A 14321-nucleotide genomic window follows, 5' to 3' on the forward strand; every position below is an offset into this window, starting at 1 on the left:
AAAACCCCAGATCTTCCTTCTGATAAGACATCCCCAGACCCCAGCCTGCCCCTGACTGCTTACATGTAATGTTGATCTATTTGCCTCTGGTTCCCTCCGGAGATGCAGATTGATGCTCTACAAGGAAGTTATACATAACTCTACACTCAAGGTTATCTTTTCACAACTATCCACTCACCCGGCGTATAAACGACAGGGCTCGACCTTCCTCTCCTTAAAAAAAAAAGCAAAGAAATCGTCAGCTTGAGTCAAACCGTCACACCTGACGAAACTTCCTCTTAGCCACTGAGCTGAAGCTCACCCATGGTCTCTGATAAGCACTTTCACCTTGATTGGTCCAGACAAGGTGTGGGGGTCTCATCTTGAACGCCCAGCTTCAATAGACCTCTCCGGTGAGCGAACACAGACGTCAAAGCTCAGAGTTCGTCATGTCACATCTCGAGTCTGTCGACAGTCTTTGGAAGGTGGCTTGAATCATGATGTTCACGTTTCTTATTGTGATGTGATATTTGATATGTCTTGTTTCATCATCATGCTCTGTCTTTCAGTTCTGTCTGTTGGCCACACGGGCTCCGCCAAGTTAGATGGTGAATCCTTGTGAGCATCTCCTCGGACTTTAAGACGAGATAAAGCATATGAACATGGATGGGATTGTAAATATGCTAATTATGATATCTGACTCTGCACTGCCCCTCAGAAGATGATATTGGCATGTCAAGAATCAGCGGCACTGGGAAGTTCTGGATGAGATGAAACTCAGCAAGATATGGATAATGAGAATAATATTAGTAAAATCTAAAATAAATTCCTGTTGGATCTTATCACAGGTCATAATCCATGCTGTCGAACTCTCATTACTTGCCCCTGCTCACATGCAAAGAGCTGTTTGAACCTGAATCGTAACCAGGTGAGATGCATATGCATAGTTATGCAGGCCTCGCTGTGTCAGAATTATTAAGACTCTGGATCAAAAGGCCAAAAAACAACTACTCAAAGAGCTCGCCAAAATAGTCCTGGGATATCCTAGACTTATCTTGGATTTCTTTTGGTCACTCTAAGATCGAAGTTGTCTGAGAGCTTCTTCCTTTCCCCAGGCTGTCGCAAGATATTACAACAACATTGACGTTTCTCTTGTGCCTCAAGTTGAGTGGCCTGTCTCTACCAATAATGTGTGGCTTAGGATACGGCGTTTTGTTTCAGCCAGTGCGTTTACACGGCGAGCATGCCTAATTACGGACATTCGGGCATTGGAGCATGTACCTATCAGTTCCTATTCTGCTTAATCTGTGCAAAACAGAGCTGCATACGCTGTATAGAGACTAGGTCTTTGTAACGAGACCACGCTTCCTGATTCCTCGTAGTTATGATCGCTTTCAACGTTTCCACTAGCTGGTTCAGCCATCGTTAGGACACATCGCGGTTTCTTAGGAGACTCTTAGCATTCTCGCAAGTCGGACCATCCCCTGTCTGCATCGACTCGATAGGTGTCGCCGTGTCAATGAAGGTATCTCCATTGTTCTGCTTCAAAAATAGGGGCTGCCAGAAAGCCGTCCGAATTACAGTAAAAAGAAGCCAGGCGACTACCATGACAAAGATCTTATGCCCAACCCTCGTGTACTAAAGGGGTCTTTTCATAAGCTCAAGTCTCTTTTTATACCATTCTGCGCGGATGTTGGAAGCAATAGCGTACAGTACCTGATTTTGCATTAGTTTATACTCTCAGAACGTCTCGGAAACCTACAGTCTCGGCAATATCAATGAGTGGCACCAGTAACCAAACACGAATGAAAATATCGGGACCACTGAGGCTATCAGCGAACCAGGCACCAGACCACCAAGGCCAATACTGCAGCTTTATATAAAAGGAACACTCCACAAGGATTCCCATGACCAACAAGCCACAAATTCCCATCAATGTCGAGGTCCAAGGCCCAGGCCCTTCGTTGCATAATACACAACAGTAGGAGAACATCCCCAGGCCAGACACTTCGATGTCCCAGCGCTAAAAACAACTCATTAGCAAACAAGCGAGGTTGAACGACATAACAACTACTCACATTCTGTCTGATTGGTTCCAGAGTGCCTATGACTAGAAAGCTCACAAGTACTCGACCAACTGACTGGAGGTGATCGTTTCCTACACACTCACCAAACCCAAGTAGAGGCTCTGTATGAGTGAACAGAATCCCTAGAGACATATAATACAGAACATCAAGGTACTTCCAGGCCAAGTTGAAGAAGGATTGCTGGGTGGTAGTGTATCGACCAGTAGATTTCTTCCGGAGTCGTTGTGCCGCCGCTATGTTCTGAAGAGCTCTATTCCCGTTGGATAGCTTCGCATTCCCATTTTGGATTGACTCCTTCTGAAAATGAACTGCTCGAGGCTTGCCATTGGCACCTTTGGCGGGTTTCTTCCGGCCCTTGTTGGGCTTTGTTCCTTTCGCATTGCCGTTTCTGGGTTCAACTTCTTTCGTGATGCTATTCTCCTCGACGGGCTTTTCGAGAGCAGCCGCCTTGATGAGACCACTGCACTTGGTCACGCCAACTTCTACTTCTCGATGAAAGTCTTGAAGTCCGTCTAACACAGGGCGTACAACAAAATACATTGAGAGGCACATAGTCGCAAATTCGATCTCGTCAATAGAGCCCATAAAGAGTTCATGGCCGAAGAGAAGCTTCCGGATGCTGGTAAGAGGAACTGTCAAGAGTGACAAGACCCAGTAAAGGGCGTGATGTTTGAACGAAAGCATTGCGTTCAGTCAAGCTTGAGGACAGTATTTATGACTCGGGGATCGGGGTTAAAGGATAGTGAAAATGCTTTGGCCTGAAATGTTATGGTATACATAATACAACAAGTTGAAAGAAATGAGTCTGGTTAGAAATCGTTATATCCTGCAGGGCCCGAAAGTAATGAATAATGTAACAATGTGTGTGGCAGCTTCCAAGTCAGTTTGTAAGTGGGCTCAACAGCAATCGCGACCACGATGGCATAGAGCGACTTCCAATCACGTTGGGAGACAAGGTAGCTCTGGCAGAAATCGTCCCTACCACAGAACCAATGTAGAGGAGCAAACACCAGAATCTTGGGAGCGTGAAGTTTTATACACTGAAATTACACAAGGAACTATTGAACAGCATGCACAAACGCAAGGCAATCATCCGTCACAGATTTGATGTACTTGAATATGCGTTATAATTAAACTCGACTGATATACAATGGTTAACTTGATCGGCTGGTTATTCATTCCAATATCTTACAAACCAACAGGTTGCAAGCACCCCGACAAACCCATAGTCAAACGAGAATACAAAACATTATATATACTCAATAATACATGTCCTTCTGCGGTCTGTGTTCGATGAAAACAAGTATCAAATATTCGACACAAATGTTGCCCCAGTGCTCCTTTTCCAATGCACGCCTCTGTGAGCGCGATGATAGGTACCCAATAAAGTACTCCAAGACTATTCAAAGTCCGTGTAGAATGCGTGCCCAAGTCTTTGTTTCCTGGTCGCTGAGAACCATTACCAAATAATGATGATGGTGAAATCAGATAACTCCGTCTCGCTAAATGCAACATGGGCACCAACCGTGAAAGGTGCTCCCATCATGATACTCCAACCCATGTGGTCTTAATTATTCGCATTCCTTCTCTTTCAGGCGCTGCCACTAAGCGTCTTAAATCTATCCTCAAAGGATTTCATCTGCTCCTGCTCCAGAAGCTTCTGTAGGCGTCGTGTTTCGCGGACAGCGGCCTCTCGCTCATCTTGCAGGTTGAGCACCTCGATTTGAGCAGTGCTCATCCTAGCCACGACGTCCTGCATCTCTTGCTCAGCGTCCTCAAGTGCCTTCTCCAACTCAGCAATGCGGTTGCGAAGCACCTCCATCTGGGCGGCGTCCTCAAAAGACTTCTCAGGCAGACGAGGGGAGCGTAGAGCGCCGGGGAATCGTGGTGATAGGGGGCTGAGGAGCGAAGGCTTGCGGTTCGCCTGAAAGTTAGGGGATCGAGGGCCGCTGAGTCCGGTGTTGTTGCTCATGCGCTGAAGCTGGGCATTATGCGCCTCGCGGATAGCAGCAATCTCCTCCTCGTGACGGTTGACACGATCTTCAGATGCTGACTGAGCAGCGATGAGTTGCTCTTCCATAGACTTGAGGCGGACTTGTAGGTCAGCGATCCGATCTGAGTTAGCCTTGCGATCGTTGTCGCCTCGTACGACAGCGTTAGAGAGACGCTCTCGGAGTTGAGCATTTGCAGCGAGTTGTTGTTGAACCTGGGTTGCAAGCTCTCCAACCCGACGAGCAGAGTCGTTAAGCTCGTCAGCAAGAGCGCGCTCACTTTCGATTGTCTTGACCTCATATTCGCTCATTGTGTCATACTGATTTTTTAGATTTTCAACCTCGTGTTGGGCGGCATCGCGTTCAGAAACTGCAATGGACAGAGTGCGCTCTAATCGCTCGACAGCGAGCTGAGTCTTCTCATCACCAACTGTCTCATGCTCGAGCTGCTTGATTCTCTCGAGTGATTCAGCATAAGCAGCCTTGAGCTCATTGTAGGCCTTAGCAAGCGACTCAGATGTAACCGGCGTACTCAGGTTACCAAACGAGCTGCTTGCGTTGCTGGAGCCACTTGAGCGTGCGAATGACTCGGGAATAAGGATGTCCTTCTCCTTGAGCAGGTTGCGAAGCAAAGAAATCTCCTCTTCGGCCTTGTCCAAATCCATCTTCAGTCCGCCCAGGCCGCTTTCAACCTGCCACTTCTGCTCAAGCGCATCTTCAGCTCGGCGACGAAGAACATTGATCTCTGTGCGCAGGTTTGAGATTTCTCTTTCAAATCCAGCCTTCCTTGGAGATGCTGAGAGGAGCCTCTCTCGTTCGTTCTGTAGCATCCTGATCTTCTTTTCGTTTTCGCGGTTCTGAAACTCTTGGCGGTCAAGTAGATTTTTCAGTGCCTTATGGAGGGCGTCTCTCTGGGCCTCGACATCTTTTAGACGCTCAGAGAGGGCCTCTCTAGACTCGTTCTGTAGGTTCTTAACACTGTTAGACCGTGATAGGCCAGAGGGTCGTTGGCCACGGAACGAGCCTGTCGCAACCGAGTTTGATCGGGCAAGGCCGCCACCGAAACCGCCAGACATAGCGCGAGACATGCGGTTCATTGAAGGCGTCGGAGACCCGGACCTCGATGAGCCTCGCAAGTTGTCATATTCTTTCCTGAGCATATGAAGCTCTTGCTGCATTTTGGAGGACTCATAGGTCAAGTTCGAGTATTCAGCAGCCTCTATCTCGAGGCCCTCGACACGCGCCCTGAGTTGAGGAACAACTTCGTCTCGAAGGTTATCTCGCTCACTGGTCGCTTCGTGGAGCTCTCCCCTGATGGCGTTGATGAGGTCCTCAAAGTTGTTCTTAACAACACGCTCCTCAGATAGTCGCCTCCTGAGATCGCCGCAAGTAGTCTCGAGATCCTTAAGTCGACCACTGGCATCCTGACTGTTTAATTGCGCCAGGTCGATTTGCGATGCTTTTTCGGCAAGCTCTTTGATCTGGTGGTCGAGCGCTTTTCGTTTCCCCCTTTCGTCCTGAAGCTTATTTGTGAGCTCTAATCTTATGGAAGCCTTCTCTTGTTCGGCCCTCCTTTGAATCTTCTCAAGCTCCTCTCGACTCGGTTCGGCTTCACTCATCTTTGCCGAGCTATAACCCGAGTCAGAGTAATAATCGCTTGACCTCTTACCGGGAGCTTGAGGGTTGTTGACTTGTTCCTGGAGTCGATCTACTAGGTCTTCCAGATCCATCTCGCGCCGGATTGAGCTTGCCAGCTCGGCGCTGATGGCCTTTAACTCATCTTCCATTTCGTCGATTTGCGCGTAAGTAGGGGACTGTAAAACCGATGAGTATGAGTTACGAGAGCTCGAGATATCCGTCACGCTTGAGGAATCTTCGCGAATATAGTAAGGGTTGCTAACCGTAGAATAGGGGGTATCATTGGCCACGCCGCGTTTCGAAGGGGAGATTGGCGATGATGTGGACGAAAATTCCGTCGCAGAGGGAGATGGTGATGGTGCTGCCCAGTGGAAGAGAGAAGCAAATGGTGAATTCTGGCTCGGCGACTTGGGTAATGGCTTGTTTAGCTGTGGTGTTCCTTGGCCTGAGGGGGAATTTGGTTCATCCGGTGATGTGTCGTAGTTCGCAACGTCAATTGTGACCTTGTCGAGTTTGAGATGTGGTGGTGTTGGCTTCGGAACAAACATGGGGGCGGGAGCGAGAGTCTGGGCTGATATAGTATCGTCAGATGCAGGTGATCGAGTTCCTTGAACCTCTGTTTCAGAGCGATCGGTTGGCTCGGCGGTTTTAGGAACAATGACAGTTTCTTTGTCGATTGAATGAATCTTCTGACCCTTGTCGTCGTCGCTATCGCTCCCATCAAGGATGGTCTCAGAGGTAATGTCTGGTGCAGAATCTGATTTTGAGTCTGATATCAGATCATCATACCCATCCAGGACGTCAGAGAAGTCTGAACTTGAAATGGTAGGGCTGTGTCCTGGAATGTTTTGTGATCCAGGGGTTGTCGCGGCAAGGGACGCCAGGTTGGCGTCGGGAGCTCTACCAGAAGAATTCCAGTTAGCCACAGATTCTGTGAGGGAAATGAGGGGTTGTCCAGTTGGATGTGTAAGACATGGAGACAAAGGGACAAAGAATCAAGCTGAAAAGAGGACTCACGGGGCAGCTGGTGGTGCGGCGCGTTGCGCAGGAGAGAATTCGTAGAGGGTCGGACTGTCGACTGAACAAGGTCTCGCGAATCTCTGGCTCGGCTTTCCAAGATCCAGAGGTGACGGCAAGGGAGATCCCGACGCAGAGTATCGCAATGCCAATGCTGATGCTGATGATGACAGAGGTTTGCGCTTAATTGGACCTCCGATGGGAGACTGGACGGAACTGGAAGGCGACGCAATAGACCCGGAGACCGAGGACGAGCCGGGTAGGACGTCTACTGTCTGAGATCGAGCGTGTGCGGGAGAGGATTTCGGAGAAGGTGGATGCGACTCTTTTTCGATTTGAAGCGGGTGGGCTGATGGTGAGGATAATGGAATAGAGTTATCGGCAGGGACAGAAGAGGCTGTAGCAGATGTTGCAGATGGGACGTCGACAGGAGGTGTCTTGGTATCAGAACGAGTATCAGAAGTCGCAGAAGGCTCCGTTACTCCAGACCCCGGAGCGGAGGCCAGGGCGGGTTCCATATTGGGAAGATATACCGGTCCTCGCTACGAGCCACCCAAAGGTACCGTACTATACGGTTCGTGAGGTCCTGGGTAGCAGAACCGCGGCGGTAAGAGAGTGAAGCTGGTGTGTGTGCGCGATAGGAGGTGTGAAAGAGAGGAAGGAGTGGGGGTGTGTGACAAGTGAGGCGACGACCTATCGACGGCTGACCCAGGGGCCACCAGCAAGCGATAGTGAGGTTCAGGTAGTAGAGTACAGTAGTAGCAGCAATACTAATGTCTTATCACCGGAATAAGGCCTCGATCACCAACGTGTGAGGGAGGAAGAAGTGAAATTTGGCCCCTGGGATGAAGCGAAGGGAGTAAGAATGGATGGAAAACAAGCCCAGCAACCAAAGAGAGGAGAATTGTGACGATGGCTGGGGACCATGCACAATAGTCCAAGCTAAGGTCAGGGGTCCGATAATTACAGCTCTATTAGCTTGACCTCTCACCAGCCAAAAGGGAGCTAACCCCTGATCCGCAAGCGTGAACTCCCCACAAGGCTTTGTGTTTGGCCAAAAGCTATTGAACTGGTTGGTCTGCTGATCTCTTATGCGAGGGGCGAATTGGATCTCGGAAGAGGGACAAGAGGAATGATGAGGCTTGAAAGAAGAGCCGACCCAGGCCCTTTGATGTCTTTGTTCGCATTGGATCGCAATCAATGAAGGTGTGACCAGTCAAAGACCTTTGCGCAAAGAAACAATCTGTGCCTGAAGAACGTGAGCGGGCTAATCAACCAATGGCAATTAAACGACCAGGGGTTATTTGTGGTGAAGGTGGTGACAAAGGCAGAGATGGTAGAGTACCTGCGCTAGCGCCATAACCTGGGCGCTACCATGACCAAAACGTTCAGGGGTATTAAGGTGATGGACCAGATTCGATTGATTGCGCCGCGCAAAGAGCGGCATGTTCAGACCAATTCGGACCATCCAAACTCTTGGAGTGGATGTTAGTGATGTTACCTTCCAGATATCAACTGTCGATCGCTTTAAATGGACAATCCTTTGTCTCGGAGTGGTGCGGAGTACAGTTTCCACTGACGATATTTCATCTTGCGCTTATAGAAGGAGAACCAGCTCAGGTCCCCTATTCTCCATCTTATAAACATCATCTCACCTGCTTGCCTATTATCTATTGACTAAAAAGAACGAGAGCGATCTATCATCGACTAATCTGTGGTCAATGCCTCAGGTAACGGTTGGACAAGGCTAAAACAGGGTTAATAAACATAGAAGTTCAGGGATCATCTGTCCTTGGCCGCGTTCTTTCAAAAAGCATTGTTCCACGACAGCGCGTAATTGTGTTACCGTTATATCATGGTGGCGGCTATCGAAACATTCTATGATTCTATGCATATGCAAATAGCCACTTGTCAACAGGTGAAACTCTTTTCTCTTTCTTTTCTTCTTCTATGGATGAAAACGTTCATACTTGCAGGCGCACCCGTTGCTGCAATTGTTAAACAATTCGCTTGTGTAATATCAAGACAACCTTGATGATTCCCAGTTATTGCTTCAGCTCTACCGCCTCATGGCCCAGGGGTCGTGAGTTACCCCTTGTCTAGCGCTTCACGTGCTTGACAGGGAGCCTAATAAGCTGTTGGACAAAAATAAGAGAAGGCGCCTAACCCACAGGAAACATCCACGAACCAACGTAGAGAGCCTCGATATCCTCCGTTGGCGTTTATTTTATTTTACGAAAATTACTTCTACCCCGGTATAGCGCAGGAAACAAGCGGTGAAGATTGTCGACGCGAACTAAATTCTTGGTGTTTGATCGGGACATTTGACTCTCGTTCCGTTGATAACTTGTAATAGTACTCCGTAAAGGCACTTGTAGATAGTTGCATGAACTCAACAACTACAGGGTGTTTCCCTGCTGTGTTCCCGTATTGAAATGGCATCTTCTTTTTCAGGGTCTTTTTATTTCCTTTGTTCCTGTCTATTGCCGACTGAAAACTCTATTGTACATGGAAAGCCAATGCTCGGCAGTCAACCTGGGAAATATAATCGAACGATGTTGAATTTACACTATAAGCAGTCCATAGAATAGTTTCTTATCGTGCTCTCGTCTGGACACTCCGTAGTATTCAAGCCAGAAGTTCCTTGAGTCATGACAAGTCCACATGTTGGCTGTTGCATGAACCACTCCATCTCACGCTAAGAAGTCTGTCGTGCAGCAGCACAAACTTCTCCAGCCACAAGCTGATATGCACATTCATGTAAGTTGTACTTTGTAACTTCAGATTACCATTATAAACGGAGAGTTTCTTGTTGTCAAACACTCGCATCCAGCAGATACCAGGGCAAACTGCCGATCCTTACACCACAACACGAAGCTTCCGCTATCATGCAAGGATACATCGGAAGGCTACCAAAATCGACAGCAAAATGCAACTACCGACCTTGGTTTGTCTATCAAAAACCCTGATGATCATTCTTTCCCCCCACTGACTCGAAATTAGGTGGCGCTCTGAGCGGCTCGTGGTCTAATGTTGATCGATCTGCTGGTCATGGTATCACGCTCCTCCAATGCGACCTGAAGCGTTAGAATCGTAGCGGCACTATCGTTGCCGTTTCGGCGACGTTAATTCTGGGGGTCATCACATCGTAATCTCCCCTTGGGTATTGGGATAGGCTACCTCTCCGAGCTTGGTGTCGAGGCGATGAGTATAGGGTATGTGTATTGCTCCATCGCAGAGCTGTTGGTGAGAGTCTTGAAATTACGTAGCGAGCCACCAACAATGCTTGATGCAGTGCCAGTTTCACAATTGGCTTCTCTTCAGGCACCGTCCAAAGATTGAGTCCAGCCTTGAGTTGCAAGCCTTTGGTAGATTCTTATGGCTCGATGATGAAGCATGTTGACCGACCCCTTAGTGAGACATCATAATCCAGATAAACGAGTTCAAAAATTCGCCGAGACCTTCGAACAGTCTAGCCAGGACTGAACTTGCACTAATATGTGGCCAGTGACAGTACCAATAACCCGGGAGGTGGGAGAATCTCCGTGTTGAAAGGCTATGATGGCAGCTGGAAATATTCTACCTCGGGAGTTGTACCGAGAATGTATTGGGATGAACGTATAGATACACGAAAGGTCACAAACTTCAAGAGCATTGCTAGATGGGAAAATACGATTATTGTATTTACTTGTTGTAACACTACTAGTAACTTATTATGCCACTTCAATCCCATGCATTTAATCCCATGACCCAAATATACGCCTCCCAAACTTCAAGATCTCACGCAACGTGTCCCTTGGGAAGCAAAGTCCATTGCCCTCCACACGAGCACTTACGTTGTTGACCCAGAACAAATGTAAACCCAGAACGACTCCCAAACACATCCTCCATAACCGCAGTACATCTCGAGCACCGTCTCCACTGCTTATTCGGGGAGGGTCTGATCTGCATGCGCTTGAACACATCCACATACACCATGCCCCGTGCCTTCTTCGCCGCCAAGCTATGTTCGTCATCCTCGACTTCGAGAAGATCGTAATTTGCAAAGAACAACCGACCTGGATCTACAGTGTTCCGAAACGCGGGCAAGTCTGTGTTGAAGAACTTCTTGATGATCTGGAGAAATGGTGCAGGGGGCGCAGCTGAAAGGAGAATGGAGAGCTCCATCTGAACGCGGGCTGCCTTCATCGTCATATCCAGCTGCTTCCCCTGCGACTGGTTATTTTGGCTTTTGGCGAGGGATGGAAGGAAGATTTGATAGGCTTGTCGGATCTCGTTACTCAGACCTGTGAGAAGAGTCTCGACCTCAGACACTTTGACGAGAGCTGAAGAGGTAACTTGTTGCATTGCCTGGTATGCTTGTTGTAGTTGAGGGGCTGCTCGACCGCCGGCCACACCCTCGACAACAGCCGATTGCTTTCGATAGAACTCGATAGCCCTGCCGCTTAGGGCCTCAAGGTGCGCCAGTCTGCGGCAAATGGCCGAGAGAAATCCTCGACTAGAGGAGCTCATCAAGAAATGGAAAGCGACATTGTTCTTCTCGTGAAGATAAGGAGCGAGTTCATGGAAACGTTCACGAGTCAAGAGCTCTTGGAAATGATTGTCATTCATAAGCTCGAAAAGACAATCCATGAGCCAAGCGATCAGATCCAGCGCCCACCTTGCACAGCCGACAAGTGTCTCAATGACTTCTGTATTGATGTGAGTAGCTATAAACAAACCAAAGGAGTAGGCAGCATGACTTACCAGGATCATCAAGGGGGCTCAGCTTTTCCCTGACAGTAACTGGTGTATTACTGGCAATTGTGACGAGGACGACTACGTTCCGCACATTCAGAAATAGCATCGAGAATTTGCCCTGGAAAGATCGGGGGTGAAAGTCTCCACGGAATCCGAGTGCGTTCATTATACTGAGGCAGTACTGCAGAGATCCATTTCTGACAAGTGAGTCATGATGGATCTCTTCAGAGTAATCGATCTGGATCTTCAGAATTCTGATAAGTTCGGTCACCAAATCTTGGACGAATCCTATTCCGTGTGAGCAGGCGTATGGGAGACATCAAGAGGTGGACATACTCTTCTTGGTAGTATATGGTCGTACAATAGCAAGTAGATCATCATAGTTGTTCTGGTAGAACATTGACGGTGCTGCGGTCACGGTCAAGGCCGCAATGCTGCCACAGTATTGAGCTGCACACGGTTAGTAACTCGCCAATCCTCTCATCGTTAACATACCATCGTGCATAGAATTTCCGATATCGCCCATAGGGTAATGTAATTTGTTCCACTTGATCTTTCCATCTTCGCCCATTTGCACCATGGAGCAAAAAGTAGGGGAGAATGCAACTTGCTGGCCTACAACTATTGTTAGACAAGAGCAACACTCTGGAATACGGATACTTACATGGCCCTTCATCTGTGAAAGTCCAGCCTATTTGTCGAAGGTTCTGCACCTTATTCAACTCCTGAGTTGTATATAGTTCCTCGAACGTCAGTCGGTCACGGTATTCTACAGTGCCATCTGCGAAAGCCAGTACTAGGATTTTGCCAAAACTGGTAGTTTGGAACGCAACCACAACTTTATTGGCCGTGACGGGAGCAACCTTCTGCAGCTGTGTCACCGCGGGTAGCTCTGAAGAGATGCTGTTTCGTCGACCTCCAAGCTGCTCATAGGCTGATGGCAGATTCTGCTTTTGCTCGATAGCTTCCCATCGATCAACAACACTCTGACTCCCCTGATACGAGCTCTCAGTAGGAGTGCGTGACCGTGCCGTGACAACCATGGGTGGTGTGGTGTTTTTACCCGTGCTATCAACCACAGAAGGAAGAACTTCCAAGTGAGAGAGCTCGATCATGGATATGTCGAGGCTCGAATCACCAGGGCCACCTTGAAGCCAGTTTGTGGTGGCCAGATGTTTCTCAACCAGGGAAGGGCTCAGGTTTCCTGCGGGTCGGCCAGTCGCCTTGTCCGCTTGTGATGCCTGGCCCCATTGAATCTCGATTTTGATTAGTTTCAGCTGCTTTGAGGTTGTAGCAACCGCAAGAAGGAGATGTTCTACCGGCTGTTAGTGATACACGCAAAGCAATACGATAGTTCAGATGCCTACTCTTTTCGGATGCAAACGATGCATGTGTAATGAGCTCATCAGAAGCACTTATACTTTCAAGTTCCATGGTGGTCTCCTCAAGTCGATTGGTATTCTGTGACCAAAACATCCTAATGACACCATGCGTTGTGATAGTAAGCAGAGCACTCTTGGCAGGGCTGGGATGGGTTGGTCCTCCAGCATGAACGAATGAGCTTTCATAAGTATACCCATTGCCATGTTTTGTAGCTGGTCCATACATGACATTGTATGATGCCTGCTAAAAGTCAGAAACATTGAGAAACCTCTTCAAGCAACACATACCTGCTGATTTGGAGGAGAAACATTAAGCCAGTAAGCACCGACGACAGTGTGCACATCGTCAGTGGGGTCAGCGTCCCATTTCCGTTGAGGGAACGGGTGATTTAGTGAGATAGAGAAGCTGACGATAGAGACGCGACCAACGGCATCTATTACCGCTAGATCTGGGCTGCTGGTACCAGCCCATACCAAGTGAACGATGGGAATGGTTGGGAGCCCCTTGACAAAGGGGCACGTGGTGGGTTCACTGAGGTCCCAGGAGCCATCTTCTGGGGAGCGTCGCAGAAAGCGAAGTTCAAGGTTCTGACCATCAGGTGTGATGTTGGCGATCGTTCCTGTCCTTGACCACGCCACAGTTCTATCCAGGGTTAGAAAAACGTGCATGAGTGTCTGCAAGCTGGGCCTTCTTACTGGCAACATCCGCGAATCCTGACATCGTCCATTCTTTGTTGAAGCTGTTTACTCTGCGCCCTCGCGGGCAAAGACAGACCAACGCCATCGCCAAAAAGGTCATCTACGTCGTTGAGTTCCACTGGCATCGGGTTATCCAGGATAAGCGGCATCTTTTCCGATGTCATCGGCGGTAGTACGGGGTATCAAGAAAGAATACTCCAAAAAAAACAACAGTTGGAAGTGAAGTTTTTACATCAGAATAAGAAGCACGATGAGTCAATATATATAATGATTCAGTTATAGTTTTTACCTGGTCCGCAAAATGGCCCAAAGTTTAAGTGAAAAGGCTGAAAATGAAGTTAAATGTTGACTGAGGTAAGAAAGGCTGAGGTTGTCTCGAGGCTGAAGCCAAATGTGTCGTCCTGTAAGCTCTATCATTGGCTCAGAGAAGTTAATGAGTGGATGCCAATGACCGTGTTTCAACCAATGAACGACACGACGCGTCTTGTCAGTTTGATCAAGCACGTGTCTCGACGATAACATATAGTAGGTATGTGACTTTCACACCTTTAATAGGTATATTGCCAATAAGAATGTCATTATATCGGTGAATAATATACTGTCGATTGGTCCTATTAACTCTTTCACCAATGAGCTTATGGTTAGATAGACCTGAGAACATGACTTTGAACCAGTTTCTTTTTGACAGACGCTGACTTCAGCCAAGACGACGTTCGAATGCACCTCGAGCAGCGCCCTTTTCCAGATTCAAGTTCCATGATTCTTGTGCTACCATACTGGTCCGTGAG

The 14321-nt window shown here is 48.2% G+C and overlaps 3 protein-coding genes across 5 annotated transcripts; all 3 read right to left on the minus strand.

Moving 5' to 3' along the window:
- Positions 1-928: 928 nt before the first annotated feature.
- FOIG_00930 (uncharacterized protein) lies at positions 929-2830 on the minus strand. Of its 2 annotated transcripts, XM_031197428.1 has the most exons (3): positions 2058-2803; positions 1742-2002; positions 1214-1695 (listed from the first exon to the last, which is right to left on the minus strand). In XM_031197428.1, the coding sequence occupies exons 1-3, from the start codon at positions 2748-2750 to the stop codon at positions 1618-1620; spliced, it is 1032 nt and encodes a 343-aa protein (XP_031073195.1). In that variant the 5' UTR covers positions 2751-2803; the 3' UTR covers positions 1214-1617. The 2 variants fall into 2 exon arrangements, with proteins under 2 accessions (XP_031073196.1, XP_031073195.1); XM_031197429.1 differs by having other exon boundaries at positions 929-1695; positions 1742-2830.
- Positions 2831-3161: 331 nt separating this feature from the next.
- FOIG_00931 (uncharacterized protein) lies at positions 3162-7600 on the minus strand. Of its 2 annotated transcripts, XM_031197431.1 has the most exons (3): positions 6713-7600; positions 5959-6595; positions 3162-5871 (listed from the first exon to the last, which is right to left on the minus strand). In XM_031197431.1, exons 1-3 carry the CDS (start codon positions 7228-7230, stop codon positions 3658-3660), a joined length of 3369 nt encoding a protein of 1122 aa, XP_031073198.1. In that variant the 5' UTR covers positions 7231-7600; the 3' UTR covers positions 3162-3657. The 2 variants fall into 2 exon arrangements, with proteins under 2 accessions (XP_031073198.1, XP_031073197.1); XM_031197430.1 differs by having other exon boundaries at positions 3162-6595; positions 6713-7595.
- Positions 7601-10373: 2773 nt separating this feature from the next.
- FOIG_00932 (uncharacterized protein) lies at positions 10374-13926 on the minus strand. Its single transcript, XM_031197432.1, has 8 exons — positions 13531-13926; positions 13123-13477; positions 12820-13075; positions 12117-12767; positions 11948-12067; positions 11789-11902; positions 11459-11740; positions 10374-11403 (listed from the first exon to the last, which is right to left on the minus strand). The coding sequence occupies exons 1-8, from the start codon at positions 13695-13697 to the stop codon at positions 10493-10495; spliced, it is 2856 nt and encodes a 951-aa protein (XP_031073199.1). The 5' UTR covers positions 13698-13926; the 3' UTR covers positions 10374-10492.
- Between the last annotated feature and the right edge of the window lie 395 nt (positions 13927-14321).

The sequence above is a fragment of the Fusarium odoratissimum genome (assembly GCF_000260195.1).
Source record: "Fusarium odoratissimum NRRL 54006 unplaced genomic scaffold supercont1.1, whole genome shotgun sequence".
NCBI lineage: Eukaryota > Fungi > Ascomycota > Sordariomycetes > Hypocreales > Nectriaceae > Fusarium > Fusarium odoratissimum.

Coding starts and splice junctions, on each gene's coding strand:
- FOIG_00930 (XM_031197428.1), bottom strand. CDS start 2,750: ATGCTTTCGTTCAAACATCACGCCCTTTACTGGGTCTTGTCACTCTTG. Junction 2,003..2,057: donor TGGAACCAATCAGACAGAAT/GTGAGTAGTTGT, acceptor AGTTGTTTTTAG/CGCTGGGACATCGAAGTGTC. Junction 1,696..1,741: donor TCATTGATATTGCCGAGACT/GTAGGTTTCCGA, acceptor ATGCAAAATCAG/GTACTGTACGCTATTGCTTC.
- FOIG_00931 (XM_031197430.1), bottom strand. CDS start 7,230: ATGGAACCCGCCCTGGCCTCCGCTCCGGGGTCTGGAGTAACGGAGCCT. Junction 6,596..6,712: donor GCCGCACCACCAGCTGCCCC/GTGAGTCCTCTT, acceptor TTCTTCTGGTAG/AGCTCCCGACGCCAACCTGG.
- FOIG_00932 (XM_031197432.1), bottom strand. CDS start 13,697: ATGACATCGGAAAAGATGCCGCTTATCCTGGATAACCCGATGCCAGTG. Junction 12,068..12,116: donor TTTCACAGATGAAGGGCCAT/GTAAGTATCCGT, acceptor CAATAGTTGTAG/GCCAGCAAGTTGCATTCTCC. Junction 11,404..11,458: donor GAGCCCCCTTGATGATCCTG/GTAAGTCATGCT, acceptor ACATCAATACAG/AAGTCATTGAGACACTTGTC.